An 18754-nucleotide genomic window follows, 5' to 3' on the forward strand; every position below is an offset into this window, starting at 1 on the left:
CACCTATGACATGGATGTTTGCATGCCTCATGCTGTCATTCACTTCCCTTAGGCCATACTCAAATCTTTCCATAATTTTCTCTATCAATTCTTTTGTTTCTTCAATTACATTAGTCCTATCTTCTAGGTCTCAAATCATTTCTTCTGCTTCTTCAAATATGTAGTTGAATATGTCCAGTGTATTTTAAATTCCATTTGTAGTGTCTTTCACTCCCAAGCTATTTTTCTTTGAATGCTTTCAAACTCTTCTTTATGCTCACCCAGTGTCTTCTTAATATCCTTAATCTCTTTATCCATCTCATTGAATTCATTAAGGGTGTTTGAACATCTATAATTAGTTGTCTCAATTCCTATATCTCATCTGGAGGTTTAATTTGTTCCTTTGAGTGGACCACATCGTCTTTTTAGGATGGCTTGTAATTTTTTGCTGTTGTCTTGTCATCTGATTTTTTAATGTGTCTATTCCAGGCTCAGGTTTTCTCCTTAGCCTAGGACTTTCTTGTTAACGGTTTTATGCTACTTCTCCTCTTTGATACTTGGTTCAACTTATTTTAGATCTTTATATTAGCTTGTAGTTAACTAATCAGATTTTAGCCATTATTCATCTGATTCTTGCCCTTAGTACACTGCTCCATTTTTGAAATTGCACTATTTGTCCTCTATTTTGAACTCCAGAAGAAAGGTTCCCTTCCTCTGTTCCTCCTTTGGGAATTTTAAACTGTTCTGATTATTTTTTATTTACCTCTAAATATTTTTAACACTATTTTCATTTTCTCTAGTTGCTAACCCCTAGAGGGTTAATTTTTGTAGTAGGGTTCCCCTGGAGACAACTTTCCCAGATACATTTTCCCCATTTTTCTTGGGACCCACAGAAGGGATGTTGATCATTTTTAATATGTCTAGGGAGGAGACCCAAAAGGCCACCAAACTTCTCTTTGGCATCCCAAATCTGCACTTTCCTGACATACCCAGAAGGTGGAACTCTTCAACCAGCTATTCCTTGCAGCCCTAAGGTGGTCCTGTGCCTTTAATTCTCAGGTGCCTTAGACCCTGTTGGGAGCATGGATGGGACTGAGACAGCTAGCAGCACCAGGATGAAACTGTTGCACAGACCCCAGCCCCTGTAATTTGTGTTCTCTAGTCAACCATCACAAACTTTGCTGGGCATTGCCCTTCCCCTCTTATTTTGGGGAAGAGTCACCCTTCAACCAGCTGCTTCCCATCACTTGTTTCTAAATCCATTCCAGGTCCCTCTTTGCCATCAGCAGGGTTGAAACAGAGGCTGCTGTTCCTTTTTATGGGGGGGGGGGGGGAGGTTTGGTGGACTTAATCTGTCCACCTTTCCCCAAGGAACAGATAAAACTTTGCCCACCTTCCTCCTGCTGGGGGCATGATCAGAGCCCAGACTGGAGAAGCTATTCTGTGCTGGGCAGGCTTAAGATGCCTATGTTACTCCAAGAAACTGCTCAAACTACAGCACACTCCCTCCCCCACTTGGGATGGGGCTGGAACAGGGTCTGCTGGCTGTCTTCTGACCTGGGCTGGCTGAAACTGACCTCACAGACATTAGAATCATTTCAAACTCTGCCCACCTTCCTATCCTGCTGAGGGTAGGATCACAACCACAGCTAGAGATGCCTTTATGTGCTAGGCATTTCCGCAAGTAACTGCGGAAGTTCTCTCTGTCCCTGTACTGGAATGGGGTTAGAGTTGAAGTCATTATGTTTTTCAATGGACCTTGTTTCCATTGCTGCTGTGGGCATAGCTGAAGTGGAGGCTTCTGGCTGCTTTCTGACTTTGGCAGGTTTAAAGTTTGACTGTGCTTAGATTTGGAATCTAGCTAGCCAAATTTGCTAATCAGTAGCCATAGTTTGAATCCAGTAATGTCCAATACCCCTGCTTTTGGGAGTAAAGCTTTCAATTTAGGTCAGGGAGTGGTTCCTGAGGTATTCCATCATGCTAGTGGAGGATGGTCACCAGCCTCTGCCCTGTGGATATTTCTATTCATGATTCTTCACTGTAGATTGTCATTTTCCTCCTTCCACTCTTCCCTGGATGGTGCATGGTGTTCTTCTGGTCTCTGGAGCCCCCTAAAAGATGAATTAGATAGGTCCCAGCAGATGACTCAGTGCCTTGGATGACGAGCTGATTCTCAGAACTCCCTACTCTGCCACTATCTTGCTCTCTCACTCTCCATAATCAAATGATTTTTGACAAGGATACGAAGTACATGCAATGGGGAAAGAACAGTCTCTGCAACAAATGGTGCTGGGAAAACTAGATATCCACATGCCACAGAAAGATGTTGGACCCCAACTCATATTACATACCCAAAGTAACTCAAAATGGATCAAGTATCTAAATACGAGTTAAAAGCATAAAACTCTTAGAAGATAACATGAGGGCTGTATCAGTTTGATATTATTGATGAATTCCAAAAAGAAATGTTGGATTATGTTTGTAAACTAATCTTTTCTTTGGGCATATGAGATTATATTGGATTGATTTCTTGCTTACTTAAGTAAACCTTTTCTGTCAGTAGGGCATTGAGTCCCCACCCTTTGGTGGGTGGAAACTCACAGATAAAAGGCATGGCAAAGGACAGAGTTAAGGGCTTTTAATGCTTGAGTTTTGATACGGGTGTTTGATGCTGAAGCTGGAGCTCCAGGGAGAGAGACAGACTTATTCGCATAATAGTCTACAGCTGACCTTGTGGAGAGAGACAAAGTCTAGAGAGCCTCTTAGGCTACAGCTGACTTTGTGGAGAAAACTGAGGAGCTGAGCCCAGAGGAACACAGCCATCTTGCTCCAAAACATGAATATACACTTTGGTGAGGGAAGTAACTTAAGCTTTATGGCCTGTTATCTGTACGATCCTACCCCAAATAAATACCCTTTATAAAAACCAACCAATACCCCTTTGGCTGCTAATACAGAATTTGGTACCGAGGAGTACGGAAGTGCTTTTGCAAGTACTGAAATGCTTGAATGGTTTTATAAGGGTAAGGGGTATTTTTTGAAGGAACTGTGAGATTCTTGATGGAAAATGCTTAAAAAACTTTGCAGACACTGTTGGTAGCAATATGGAGCCTAAAGTTATTTTTGATAAGGCCTTAGAAGGAAACACTTGTGCAATGGATGCCAAATACATTTTTTTAATCTTGAAAACATTTTTTAAAAATGTTTCTCTATTTAAAAAAAAATGTTATATTCAAAAAACATGAGGTCCCCATATACCCCCCACTGGCCTCATCCCACTCCTCTCACATCAACAACCTCTTTTATCATCGTGGGACATTCATTGAGATTCATAGCACCAAATGCTATTAGTCTCCCAGAAAGAGTCAGGAAGTCATGAGAGGGGTCATGCTTATGCACACTCAGCAGGGTCCCAGAGATAGCCAAAGTAGATACAAGCCCAGGTCCTGCAGGTCCTGGTTCTCCTGAGGGCTACAGAGATCCAGAGGTTCTATGGTCATGGCAGACACCTATGGAGTTCAGTACCATGTCAGTTGGCCCTACTTTGGAGTTTATGTTCCTGAGTGTGATGGAGTTGGACTCATATGTGACCTTTGTACACAAGCCTCTTCTGTTACTTTTACTGGACCTGTGGATGGTGCTTGGGGTGGTGTAAACAGACTTTTTATGATGCCTTAGAAGTTAATGATGAAACAATGATTGGAAACTGGAGAAAAGGTATCCATGTTTTAAAGTTGCAGAGAACTTAGCAAGATTAACACCTGATGTTTTATAAAAGTCGGAATTTGAAAATGGTGAGCCTGCACATTTAGCTGAAGAAATTTTCAAAGTAAACCCATAAAATGCGGCTTGGCTACTGCTTGCAGCTTATAGCAAAATACTAGAAGATAGAGATAAGCTGAGGATTGAACTGTTGGGCACAAAGAAAACAGAAATTAATTCCAGAAGTTCTAAGCCTCAGGAAATCAGTTCCCAGCTAAAAGTGCCCCATTGGAGGGCTTAACTAAATTTGGAACTTGTAAATCAGGATGGAAGATGCAGTTATGTCAAAAAGACTTGTGGAAAGTCTTACTGTCTGATGGCCCCCTGCTTCCTGCATGCTAAACCAACAGACTTTTTGAGAGAGCTGTATGAACAAAACCACCATCAGCCTGAAATAAAAAGAACATGGAAAGGAGATACTGAAGGAGAAATAGCTTTAAGAGGAAAACCATGGAAGGTGAGATCTGTAATTAGGACATCACCTTGAGCCAAGACAGGAACCACACCTATGTATACAGAGAGAGTGAGTTTGCCCCAGCTGCTGAAGAGGATGGATGTTTCTGTCCAATGTTCTGGGAGAGTTTTGCTGCCCCAGGGTACAGAGAGTGTGGCGTACATTCCCCAAGGATTAGGGTGGTTAAGGTCAGCACCCTACAGGCCTGAGAGGAGTGGACCTGTCCCCCAAAGTTTAGGGATGGCCAGGTGGTCAACTTGTTGCTCTGAGAGGGTTGAGTATGTAAGTCAAATGTTAGGGAAGGCCAGGTGGTCAACTCATTGCTCTGAGAGGATTGAGCCCTTATGCCAAAGGTTAGGGGGAATGTTGTCTTCACATCACTGTGTAGGGGGTTTAAGACTCTAACCCAAAGACTAGGTAAAGTGTGGCAATTACCCTAACACTCTTGGAGGAAGAGGTCTACAGATTGGCCAACACCGAGATAATTGATGAGCGTGGAACCAAGAAAATGGCCATTGGGCAAGCCAGTGGAAAGGATAGGTCCCTATATGGCCCCAAGGAGAAGAAATCACCTTTTTAAGAATGACTTACAGCCTTTGAAATCCAACAGAGGATTCCCTGCAGGTTGACTGAACTGTAGAGAAATTGTAACTCATGTTTCTCTTATTGTAATGAAAATGTTTATCCTTTGTCTATCCATCTCTGTATTAGAAGATGAATTGTTTTGTAAGTTTCAGAGTTCTATAGCAGACAGGACTTTGCCCCAAAACAAACTGTATTTCTTTAAATTGATGGTGATATGATTTAGTACTTGCATTATAAATGATTTAAGTTTTTTTTTTTAAATATTGTAATGTCTCTTTGGAATTAAGAGGGTGGAATGTAGCAGTTTGATATTATTGATGAATTCCAAAATGAAGTATTGGATTATGTTTGCAAACTGATCTTTTCCTTTGGGCATATGAGATTATATCAGATTGATTTCTTGATCACTTATTCAAGTAAACCTCTTGTGTCAGGAAGTTGTTGAGTCCCCACCCTTTGTTGGGTGGGGACTTCCAGATAAAAGGCATGGCAAAGGACAGAGTTAAGGGCTTTAATGTTGGAGTTTTGTTGGAGTTTGAGGCTGAAGCTGAAGCTCCAGGGAGAGAGACAGAGCCATTCGCCTGATAGTCTACAGCTGTCCTTGTGGAGAGGTGCAAAGCCTAGAGAGCCTCATAGTCTACAGATGACCTTGTGGAGAAAACAGAGATGCTGAGCCCAGAGGAACCCAGGAAGCCTGAACCTTTACGGACTTTGGCAGCCATCTTGCTCCAACATGTGAAAATAGACTTTAGTGAGGGAAGTAACTTATGCTTCATGGCCTGTTTATCTGTAAGCTCCTACCCCAAATAAATACCCTTTATAAAAACCAACCAATTTCTGGTTATTTTGCATCAGCATTGCTCTGGCTGACTAATACAAGGGTCAACCTTCATGACTTGGGATTCAGCAGTGGTTTCTTAGGTATGACACCAAAATCATGAGCAACAAAAGAAACAATAGATAAATTCAACATCATAAAAATTTTAAACTTTTGTGCATCTATGGACTTTAAAAGTGAAAAGACAACCTACAGAATGGGAGAAAATAATTGCAATCCATATATTAGATAAGGCTTAATATCCAGAGTACATAAAGAACTTTTACAATGCAACAACACTAACAAAAAAAAAACACAAAAATTAAAAAATGGGCAAAAGACTAGAATGGATATTTTTCCGAAAAGGATATACAAATGGCCAAACAAGCATATAAAAAGATGATCAATCATTAGCAATTAGGGAATCCCAAATCAAAACTGCAATGAGATACCACTTCACACTCACAGGATGGCTATTATTATTTTTTGAATGAAAGGATGAAATTGGAAATCTAGTGCATTGCTGGTGGGAATATACGATGGTGAAGCAACTATGGAAAGCCACATGGCAGTTCCTCAAAAAGTTAAATATAGAATTACCATTTGACCCAGCAGTCCAACTTACAGGTATATACTTAGAGTGAAAAAAAGGTTTGAAACAAATACTAGTATACCAATGTTTAGAGCAACACTATTCATGATAGCCAAAAGGAGAAAACAATACAAGTTTCATCAATAAATGAAACATAAGCAAAATGTGGTATATACATGGAATGGAATAACATTTCATAAGAAGGCATGAAGTTCTGAGACATGCTGCAATGTGGATGAACTATGAAAACATTATTCTGAGTGAAATAAGCAAGGCACATTAGGACAAATATTGTATGATGTCAATTATATGACATATCTAAAAATAGCAAATTTGCAGAGACAGAAAGAAGACTAGAGATTACCAGGGGATAGAGGGGGAAAGGGAAGTTCTTGCTTGCTGGGTACAGAGTATTTGTAAATAAAAATTAATTTAAAAAATTAACTGGAAAAAGGGTGACCATACCTGTTTATTTCTTTATTGTGCTCATGCTATTGAATTTAATATTACTGTGGATTTTAGGAAACTATTAAGTTACCTGATCAAGCTGATCCTTTTTGCCAACTTCTCTGTGTGTTCTTGAGTAGGAGGGACATTTTCTACAAATGCAATTCCATACAGCAGAAAGTTTTGCAAAAACTTCTTCAGTCCTTCATTCGTTTGTAAGAAGCTCTGGAAATCTACTAATGGAACTTGGGCTTGCTGGTAGATTTTGGCATTCCATAAGATTCTAGGTTGTATGATCTTTTGTTTTTGCCCTTCATAGCTGTTTCTCACCAGCCAATCCAAATCATATCTAGTCACATGACCATCTGGCCCTTTTGACAGGAAAAATAAAAGATGAAATAATATTTATAAATACTTCCAATAATTTCCTGGTTAAGGATGTTATTCTTAACAATTACAAACAAAATTAAATTAAGTGCCTACAGTGCTCCTGACTCAGAAATACTTGTGGGTTGAGCGGTATGAATGAATGAAAGAATAATTCTTTTCAGCTGGTAAATAAGTTCACAGAATTATAGCTACAGAGCAAAGGACCTTCTGGACCACCATCAGGTCATCAAAGAATGATGATAAAATAATCCAAGGAGCTTTTCAGCCTATTCCCCTCTCTTCCCTTGCTCCCATCCCTACCTCCCATCTACACACAGAGTTGAATTGTTGGAGATAAAATGGACTAAACTTTATTTTACAGATGGAGAAAAAGCCAATTAGTAACTCCCTCAAGATCATACAGCTGTTGAGTACCACAGTTGGAAGTATAACCCAGGCCTCCTCCTTCTGGTAGTGCAGTTCTGTACTCTGATGCCTTCTAAATGATTTGGGACATTTCTGTTTAATGATATGAAATTAATATAGTATGGTAAAATGACTTTGTAAGTGACTTTGCCCACTGTACAGAACAAAACAAAAGTAAAAAACCACTGAAAAAACGTTTTAGAAAATCTTCGGGATAAGTAAAAGATGTAGCAGGAGCATTGGTATCTTGTGTCTCCTTTTTTACTTCTTTTCCATTATCTATCTCTGTCTTTATTTACCCTTGATAATAAAAGTATAATACTTATTCGAAAGAATTCAGAAAGCCTAGAAAATTATGAGGAAATTTAAAAATCACTTTTACTTCTAATTCTATCACCCAGATAAAACCACTATTAATAGCTTGGCATCATTCCTTCCAGTTTTTTCCTAGACATTATTTCATTTTATATACAGGTAATATAAAATAGGTAATATATATATAAACTTTGCACTCTGCCTCTATCACAGCAATTTAACAGTCATTTTATTATTTATAAAAATCTTTATAAAATTATTTCATGAAGTTTGCAAAATATGACACCAGGATTTACCTAACCAATCTGCTATTCTGAGGTATATAGATTTATTTTAGAAAATTTTCCATATTATTTAAAGGTGATCATACTTGCCCATACTTTTGATCATTTTCTTAAAATAGAAGCACAGAAGTAGAATTGCTGAATCCAAAGATATAAAAAATTTTTTTTTTCAATCTGGTTGCGTTGTGGTTTTGGTGCATGGCTTTGCCGCGCAGGGGCCTGCACCTCTCTGCACCGCACAGGTTTGGGACACCTTTTATCTTTTTTTACCAGGAGGTCCCAGGGATAGAATCTGGGTCCTTCATTTGGTAAGTGAGAGCTCAACTGCTTGAGCCACAGCTGCTTCCCCAAAGATATAAACTTTTAAAATATTCTTGATATATGTAAACAAATTACTTCCTAGAAAGAGTCTACCAACTTTCATTCCCCCCAACAATATATGCATGGCAATTAAAATTGGATATTCTTAGTTTAAATATTTTTTATAATTCAGTAAGTAAATCTGCTATCTTCTTGAATCAATTTGAATTTGTCAGTTTACTCATAAGGCTGACCATTTCTCATATTTGATAACATCTATATTTCTTTAATGCAGGAATTACTAAACTGTGACCTGTGGGCCAAATCTGGCTTGATCTTATTTGTTTTTTTATTTTTAAAATTTTTATAGAAGTATATCATTCATACATGAACACACATAAACAATAAATTTTTAGTAAAGATTGTGAACTTACAAAATAAACATACATAACATCACACAGGGGTCTCATACATCGCCCCTCCACCAATTCTTTGCATTGTTATGAAACATTTGTTACCAGCTATGCAAAAGCATTGTTAAAATATTACTACCAACTATAGCCCTTATCTTATATTTGGTGTATTCTTCCCCCAGCCCATACTATTTTTAAAAAATACATTGTTACAGATATTGTGAACTTGCAAAAAAATCAGATGTGTAGATTTCCCATACAACTCCACACTCTGGTGGAATATTTGTTATAGATTATGAGACAATATCATCAGACAATTACCACCAATCATGGTCCATAGCATATATTTGGCAAACTTTTTCCATACGCCTTCATTATCAACACAGTACAGCTTTGGCATTAATCCAAGAATATTATAGTATTGCTGTAAACCACAGTCTATAGGTCATACCAGTTGTAGTTTTCCCATCAACCTTCAATAGTGATGTACATCTGTTCTAGCAAAAAGAAGGACTCTCTTGCATTTGTACCCTTAACTGCAAATGTCCACTGCTTCTGGGTTCACTGTGTTATTCAGTCCCTAGATTATTTTTTAGCTTTCCTTCTATTGACATTTACTTCTCCAGAGTACCTTTTTCAGGAACAATCCCATTTACAAACCAGTTGCTATTCACTATAATGTATTACTATCAACTCTATCCATCCTGAAACTTTTACAGTCAATTATAACTTCTACATATATTAAGCATCCATAGTTCTTCTCAACCCTCCTCTTATCTCCTAATAACCTACATGCTAGGTTTTAATTCCATGAGATTATTCTTCGTATTTAGTTCATATTAATGAGACCATGCAATATTTGTGCTTTTGCGTCTGGCTTACTTCACTTAGTATAATGTCTTCAAGGCTCATCAATGATATCCCAATTTCATTTCTTCTTACTGCATAATGGTATTCCATTATATGCATATACCGCATTTTGTTTATCCATTTATTGGTAGATGGACATCCTTTGGCAATTGTGAACAACACTGCTATGAACATTGGGGTGCAGATGTCTGTTTGTGTCATACTTTTAGTTCTGCTGGATATATTCCTAGTAGAGGAATTGCTGGATCATATGGCAGTTCCATATTTAGCTTCCTGAGGAACCGTCAAACTGTCTTCCACAGAGGCTGCACCATTTTACACTCCCACCAAGAGTAAAGGAGTGTTCCTATTTCTCTACATACTATCCAGCACTTATTATCTGTATTTTTTAATAATGGCTGTTCTATCTGGTGTTAGATGATATGTCATTGTTGTTTTAATTTGCATTTCCCTAATAGCTAGTGATATGGAACATTTTTTCATTTGCTTTTTGGCCATTTCTATTACCTCTTTGGAGAAATGTCTATTTAAATGTTTTGCCCATTTTTAAATTGGCTTGCTTGGTTCTTTCATCATTGAGTCATATGATCTCTTTATATAGAATGGAAACCAATCCCTTATCGGATAAGTGGTTTCCAAATATTTTCTCCCATCACCTGAGCTGCCTTTCCACCTTCTTCATGAAGTCCTTTGAATCACAGAAGTGTTTAAGTTTGAGGAGATCCCATTTATCCATGTTTTCTTTCATTGCTTGCGCTTTGGGTGTAAGGTTTAAGAATCCATCACCTACCACCAGGTCTTGAAGATGTTTCCCTATATTTTCTTCTAGGAGCTTTATTGTACTTCCTTTTATATTTAGGTCTTTGATCCATTTTGAGTTAATTTTTGTATAAAGTGTGAAATAGGGTTCTTCTTTCTTTCTTTTGGCTATGGATATCCAGTTCTCCCCACACCATTTGTTGAATAAACTGTTCTGCCCCAACTGGGAGAGTTTGACAGGCTCGTCAAAAGTCATTTGGACATAGATGTGAGGGTCTGTTTCTGAAACATCAATTTGGTTCCATTGCTCTGTGTGTCTATCTTTATGCCAATACCATGCTGATTTTACCACTGTAGCTAGGTAATATGATTTAAAGTCTGGAAGTGAGAGTCCTCCAACTTCACTTTTCCTTTTTAAGATGTTTCTGGCTATGGGGGTCTCTTACCCTTCTGGATAAATTTGATAATTGTGTTTTCCATTTCCTTACAAAATGCTGGTGGAATTTTTATTGGGATTGCATTGAATCTGTATATCAATTTGGGTAGAAGTGACATCTTAATGATATTTAGTCTTCCAGTCCATGAGCATGGACTGTTCTTCCACTTATTTAGGTCTTTTTTGATTTCTTTTAGCAATGTATTATAGTTTTCTTAATACAAGTGCTTTGCATTTTGGTTAAGTTTATTCCAAGATATTTGATTCTTTTAGTTGCTATTGTAAATGGAATTTTCCCCCTGCCTTCCTCCTCAGATTGTGTATTATTAGTGTATAGAAACACCACTGATTTTTGTGTATTGATCTTGTATCCTGACACTCTACTGAAATAATTTATTACCTCTAGCAGCTTTATTGTAGAATTTTTGGAACTTTCTAGTATACAATCATATCATCTGCAAGGAGTGAAAGCTTTAATTCTTCCTTTCCAATTTGGATGCCTTTTATTTCTTTTTCTTGCCTGACAGCTCTAGCTAGAACCCCTAGAACTATATTGAACAACTGTGGTGAAAGTGGGCATCCTTTTCTTGGCCCTGATCTCATCGGGAAAGCTTTTAGTTTTTCACCATTGAGTACAATGTTAGCTGTGGGCTTTTCATATATGGCCTTTAACATGTTGAGAAAGTGTCCTTCAATTCCTGTTTTTATAGTATTTTTATCAAGAAAGGATGCTGTATTTTGTCAAATGCCTTTTCTGCATCAATTGATAAGATCATTGTGATTTTTCTTCTTTGATTTATTAACGTGGTGTATTATGCTTATTGATTTCCTTGTGTTGAACCAGCCTTGCATGCCTGGTATAAAACCAACTTGATGATAGTGGATAATTCTTTTAATGTGTTGTTGGATTCGATTAGTAAGTATTTTATTGAGGATTTTTGCATCTGTATTCATTAGAGAAATGGGTTTCAATTTTCTCTGTTTGTAATGTCTTTATCTGGCTTTGGTATTAGGGTGATATTGGCTTCATAGAATGAGTTTGGTAGCATTCATTCTTGTTCAATTCTTTGGAAGAGCTTGAGTAAGACTGGTATTAAATCTGTGAATGCTTGGTAGAACTCACCTGTGAAAACGTCTGGTCCTGGGCTTTTCATTTTGGGAGCTGTTTGATGACTGCTTCAATCTCTTTACTTGTGATTGGTTTGTTGAGATCTTCTATTTCTTCTAGCATCTGTGTAGGTTTTTACATTCCTAGGAATTTTTCCATTTCATCTACATTGTCTAGTTTTTTAGCATAAAATTGTTCATATTATCCTCTTACGATCTCTCTTATTTCTATGGGGTCAGTAGTAAGGTTCCCCTTTTCATTTCTAATTTCATTTATTTGCATCTTCTCTCTTTTTTTCTTAGTCTAGCTAAGTGATTGTCGATTTTGTTAAGCTTCTCAAAGAACCAACTTTTGGTTTTGTACATTTTCTCTATTGTTTTTTGTTCTCAAATTCATTTATTTCTGCTCTGATCTTTGTTATTTCATTCCTTCTACTTGCTTTGGGGTTAGTTTGCTGTTCTTTTTCTAATTCCTCCAGCTGTGTAGTTAGGTCATTGATTTTAGCTCTTTCTTCTTTTGTAATGTAAGCATTGAGAGCTGTAAGTTTTCCTCTCAACATTGCCATTGCAGCATCTCATAGGTTCTGGTATGTTGTATTCTCATTGTCATTTGTCTCGAGGTATTTAATGATTTCTCTTGAATTTTTTTCTTTGACCCATGGATTATTTAAGAGTGTGTTGTTTAATTTCCATATATCTGTGAATTTTCCCTTTATTTGCCACTTGTTGATTTCCAACTTTATTCCATTATAATCAGAGAAAGTGCTTTGTATAATTTCGAATTTATTGAGATCTGCTTTGTGAACCAACATATGGTCTATCCTAGAGAAAGAGCCATGAGCACTTGAAAAGAATGTGTATTCTGCTGTTTTGGGGTGCAGTGTTCTGTATATGTCTATTAGGTTTAGTCCATTTATCATATTATTTAAGCTCTCTGTTTCTTTCTTTTTAAGATTATTTATTTCTCTTCCCTCCCCCCCCCCACACAGTTGTCTTCTCTCTGTGTCCATTCACTGTGTGTTCTTCTGTGTCCACTTGTATTCTTGTCAGTGGCACTGGGAATCTGTGTCTCTCTTTGTTGCACCATCTTGCTGTGTCAGCTCTCCATGTGTGTGGTACCACTCCTGGGCAGGCCACACATTTTCATGCTGGGAGGCTTTCCTTACGGGGTGCACTCCTCACATGTGGGGGTCCCCTATGTGGGGGACACCCCTGTGTGGCACGGCACTCCTTGCGTGCATCAGCATTGCATGTGGGCCAGCTTATCACATGGGTCAGGAGGCCCTGGGTTTGAACTCTGGACCTCTCATATGGTAGGCAGATGCTCTATCTGTTGAGTCAAATCTGCTTCCCTCTGTTTCTTTATTGATCTTCTGCCCAGATATTCTATCCAATGCTGACATTGGTATGTTGAAGTCTCCAACTATTATTGTAGAGATGTCTATTTCTCCCTTCAGTTAGCCTGTGTTTGCCTCATGTATCTTGGGGCATCCTGGTTACGTGCATATATATTTAAGATTGTTATTTCCTCCTGGTGAATCATCCCTTTTTATTAATATGCAATATCCTTCCTTGTGTCTAATAACAGTTTTGCTTTTAAAGTGTACATCATCTGATATAAGTATAGCTACCTTAGCTTTATTTTGGTTACTGCATGCATGGAATATCTTTTTCCAGCCTTTCACTTTCAATTTATTGGTATCCTTGGGTCTAAAGGTGAGCCTATTGCAGACAACATATAGATGGCTTATATTTTCTTATCCATTATGCCAGTCTGTGTCTTTTGACTGGGGAGTTTAATCCATTAACATTCCATGTTATTACTGTAAAGGAAGTTCTCATTTCATCCATTTTGATCTTTGTGTTTTCTGTCATTTCATTTTTGACACTTTTAGTTACTGTTACTGATACAGTTGTCATTTCTAGACTCTCTTCCAGGCCTCTCTCTCCTGTCTTTTCTTTTCAAGATATAACAATCCCTTTCCTATTTCCTGCAAAGCTGGTCTTTTTGTTATAAACTCCCTCAATTTCTGTTTATCTGTGAATATTCTAATCTCACCCTCATTTTTAAAAGATAATCTTGCTGGGTATAAAATTCTTGGCTGGCAGTTTTTCTCCTGTAGTGTCATAAATATATCATACCACTGCCTTCTTGCCTCCATGGTTTCTGATGAGAAATCGGCACTTAGTCTTATTGGGTATTCCTTATATGTTATGCATTGTTTTCTCTTGCTGCTCTCAGAATTCCCTGTCTCTGTCATTTGACATTCTGATGAGTATGTGTCTCAGAGTTGGACTATTTGGATGGTAGTATGTTGTGCTTCTTGGACACAGATATCTTTATCCTTCAATAGGGATGGGAAATTTTCCACCATTATTTCTTCAAATATTGCTTCTGCCCCTTTTCCCTTCTCTTCTCCTTCTAAGACACCCATGACATGTATGTTTGCACATCTCTTGCTGTCATTTAGTTCCGAGACCCTGTTCAATTTTTTCCATTCTTTTCTTCATCTGTTCTTTTGTTTGTTCACTTTTGGAGGCCATGTCTTCGAGTTCGCTGATCCTTTCTTCTGCTTCCTCAAATCTGCTGTTGTATGCCTGCAGTGTATTTTTAATTTACTGCACCTTTCATTCCCATAAGGTCTGCTATTTTTCTATATATACTTTCAAATTCTTCTTTGTGCTCATCCAATGTCTTCTTAATATCCTTAATCTCTTTAGCCATCTCATTGGATTTATTCAGGAGATTTGTTTGAACACCTAAGATTAGTTGTCTCAACTCCTTTATGTCATCTGCAGGTTTATCTTGTTCCTTTAATTGGGTCATCTCTTCATGTTTCTTCGTATGGATGGTAATTTTTTTGTTGGTGTTTCCATATCTGGCTTGCTTGGTGTATTTATTCTGGGTGCAGTTTCTCCCTTTAGTTTAGGGATTTCTTATCTTTTCTCCCTTGTGTATTTTATAGTAGGAGCCAAGGATGTAGTTGGTGCTGTAAGCTATATAGGCTGAAGCTGCCTACATTGCTCCAGGAAGTGATGAAGCTTCTCCCACCTTTCTCTGTCAGGGATAGGGACAGCGTTGAAGCCATGTATAATCATCTAAGCTGGGCACAACAAGACTGTTTGTAGTCATCTGAGACACTGATGAAGCTTCACACTCCTTCCTCCCTTATCTTAGGCAGGGATGGCACTATAGTTTTTGTCAGCAATCTATGCTATGTGGGTCCAAAATGACCACAGTTTTTCAGGTAAACTGATGTAGCACCAGACCCTCTCCCTGCCAGGGGTGGGAATGGATCCTCTGGAGTGCCCAACAATCTAACTGCTGTGGGCCAAATATGCCTGCAGTTGCCTGAGAGGCTGAGGGAGTACTGCCCATTCTGCCCTTTAGGAAGTGGGAACAGAAGTACAAATGCTCTATAGTTCAGTCCTGTAGGCTGAAAGTACCCACCGTTGCCTGGAGAGGCTGAGAAACCCAACAGTCCCCTCCTATCCTCTTAGAGTATGGGGTTGGATCCACAGGCATACAACAGTTCAGCCCCTGTTGGCTGAAAGTACCCACTGTTGTCCAGAGAGGCTGTGCAGACACCAGACCCCTCCTATCTTATTGTGGGTGGGGGTGGATTTATAGGCATCCAGTAGTTCAGTCCATGCAGGCCAAAGGTCTGCCACTGCCCAAAAAGGCTTTGGAAAGACCAGCCCTCTTTTTTCCTATTGGGGGGCGAGGTGGGTCCACAAGTACCCACCAGTCCAGGCTGTGTGGGCCAAAAGCACCTGCAGTTACCCAGAGACTGGGCAAACACAGTCCATCTCTTGTCTATTGGGGATGGAAGTGGAGCTAAAGGTGCCCATCAGTCAGGTTTGTGTAGCCCAAAACTGTCTGAAGTTGCCCTGAGAGGTTGAGGAAACACCAGCCCTTTCCTATACTGTTGGTGGACAAAGGTGGAGATGGGCTAAAAGGCATTCAACAAACCTGTTTGTATGTGCTGAAAACTTTTGCCATTGCCTGGAGAGGCCAAGGATACCCAGCCTCTCTCCTATTCTCTTGGGATGTGGGGATGCAGCCCCACGTGTCTTACTATTCAGCCTGCGCAAGCAGAGAGCACTTGAAGTTGCCTGGAGAGCCTGGTGCAGGTCCCGTCAGCTATCTCTCTGCTGGAGGTAGGGCTGGAGCCTAGGCTAGGGCTGCAGTCTGATCTTGGTGGAAAGAATCCAGTCCCTAACTTCACTGGATTTCAGACAGCCAGGCTTCCTCTCATGCCAGGGGGCAGAATCAAAATGGCAGCTACTAGACTCTTTCCTGCTTCCACAAGCTCAGATCCTAGCTGTCTCTAAGATTATACTTTAACCAGCCGAGTCCACTACTCAGTAGATGAGGTCAGTGGACAACTTTCTCTTCCTCCGCCATTATAGGAAATGGACTTCCAACTCCAGCCATGGAATAGCTCCTGAGGTGGCTTGAGCCCCTAGAGTAGGATGGGCACCAACCTCTGTAGCATGGCTTGCAGCTTCCCAGAGTGGTTGTGCAGGTCCTCCCAGCTTCCTCCCTGCTGGAGGAGGGATTGGGATTTAGGCTAGACCTGCAATCCAACCTGGGTAGGAAAGAAGCCAGTTCCTATAAAGCACTATCATTTTCAGTCACAGCCACTTCCCTTCATGCCTGACACAGTGTCACATTGGTGGCCAATGGCTTCCCTCTGACCTGGACAGGCTCAAAGTTTAGCTGTTCCTAGGATTCTACCTCAGTTCACTGAATCCACTAATCAGTATCTGAAGTCGGGGCCACATTGTGTTTTCCTCCCATTTTTACTGGGGGAAATGGAACTTCCAACTCCAACCACAGAATAGCTCCCGAGGCGGCTTGCACACCAGGGGCACTGACCTCCATGGTGTGGAGGGCTCTACTCATGATTCCTCTGTGCAGATGGGCAGTCTCCTCCTTCCACACTCGCAAGGATGTCGCAGGATACTCCTCTGGTCTCCTGGGTCCTCCAAGCAGATGCTTCAGGTAGTTCTGGGTGACCAACTGCCCTGTTTCATGAGCTGACTCCATGAGTTCCTTACCCTGCCACCATCTTGGCTCCACCAGCGCTTGTTTTTTTAACACTTGTTTTGGAACATATGCATGATCATTAATTTATATATTGTCTATGGCTACTTTTGCCATACAACAGCAGTTTTGAATGATTGAATAGTTATGACAAAGACCATCCCACAAAGTCTAAAATATTTACTATCTGACCCTATACAGAAAATGCTTGCTGACTTCTGCTTTAATGATTTGTCTATTCATGTGTTTCTCACATTTTTCAACTGTAATATGGGTGCTTTTCATACAAATTGGCAATAGCACCTTATATATTAAGGTACTCTTTGTCATACATTTTGCAGACATATGTCCAAGTTTGTTGTTTATTAATAAACCTTTCTATGGTGTATTTTTACACCAAATTAGTTATCAAATATATTTATTGTAAACATTTTTTCCTTCAATGCTTAACTCTTTTATTTTGAAAAACTTATAGATTCACGGGCAGTTGCAAAGAAATGTGCACCCTGAGCCTTCCCCAATATTAACATTTTACATGACCATATGCATTATCAAAACCAAGAACATTTCATTACTAAAACCCATAGAGCTTATTTAAATTTTACTAGTTATAAATATGCTCATTTGTGTTTTTGTGTGTGTAGCTCTATGCAGGTTTATCACTGGTGTAGCTTCATTAACAAACTACCACAGACAATATATTCAAGTGTACCAACATCACAAGGTTCCCTCTTGCTAAGTTTTTATAGCCATATGCACCATTCTTTCCATTCCTAGGTCCTGGCAACAGCTAATCCATTCCCCGGCTCTATAATTACATTATTTCATGAATGTTACATAAATGGAATCATGCAGTCTGGCTTTTTCCCTCAGCATAATTTCCTTGAGGTTCTTCCAAATTCTTGGTCTGTCAATAGTTCATTGCTTTTTTATTTTTGACGAGTATTCCATGGTATGGATGATTTGTTTAACTATTCACCCATTGAAGGATATTAGGTAGTTTCTAGTTTGAGGCTATTAAAAATGAGGCTGTTATTAATATCACAAATAGGTTTTTGTGTGAACATAAATTTTTATTTCTCTGGGAGAAATGCTCAGGAGTGTAATTGCTGGGTTGTATGGTAGCTGCATGTTTAGTTTCTTCAAAATTATCAAACCATTTTCCACGGTGGCTGTGCCATTTTACATTTACCACCAACAATTTATGAGTGATCCATTTTCTCTGCATCTTCTTTAGCATTTGATATTGTCACTATTTTTTATTTTAGATGTTCTCCTAGGTGTGCAGTGAAATTTACTGTGTTATTAACTTGCATTTCTCAAATGACTAATGATGTTGACAAATTTTAATGTATTTATATCCAGTTTGGTGAAAATAAATGTCTTTTATTTTTTTCTAATTGGTTTGTTTTTTAATGTTGAGTTCTAGGAATTTTTTATATATTATAGATATGTGATTTGAAAATATTTTATCCCAGCCTGTAGTTTATCTTTTTGTCTTTTGTACAGGTCTTTTACAGAGCAATTAGATTAAAAATTTTTTTTTTTGATAAGGTCAAATTTATCAGTTTTTCTTCTGTGTCATGTTTTCAGTGTCTAGGAAACTTTGCCTAGTCATAGGTCCTAAAGATACTTTCCTATGTTCTTTTCTAGAAGTTTTATAGTTTTATATTTTACATTTAAGCTCATGATTTAATATGAGTCAATTTTTTGTAAAAGTGTAAGGCTTAGGTTGAAGTTCATTTTTACTTTTGCCTATGGATATCCAATCCTCCAGCACCATTTAAAA

At 38.7% G+C, this 18754-nt stretch overlaps 1 protein-coding gene across 3 annotated transcripts in view; it reads right to left on the reverse strand.

The window, feature by feature from the left end:
- TMLHE (trimethyllysine hydroxylase, epsilon) overlaps positions 1 to 18754 on the reverse strand; it is a 211189-nt gene that overhangs the window by 95454 nt on the left and 96981 nt on the right. For all 3 annotated transcript variants that reach the window (XM_071213271.1, XM_004459296.4, XM_071213272.1), the window contains one exon: positions 6728 to 7007. In XM_071213271.1, coding sequence (XP_071069372.1) covers positions 6728 to 7007 — 280 coding nt within the window. The remainder of the gene's footprint in view (positions 1 to 6727; positions 7008 to 18754) is intronic.

This window comes from Dasypus novemcinctus, chromosome X (assembly GCF_030445035.2).
Source record: "Dasypus novemcinctus isolate mDasNov1 chromosome X, mDasNov1.1.hap2, whole genome shotgun sequence".
NCBI classification, from domain to species: Eukaryota; Metazoa; Chordata; class Mammalia; order Cingulata; family Dasypodidae; genus Dasypus; species Dasypus novemcinctus.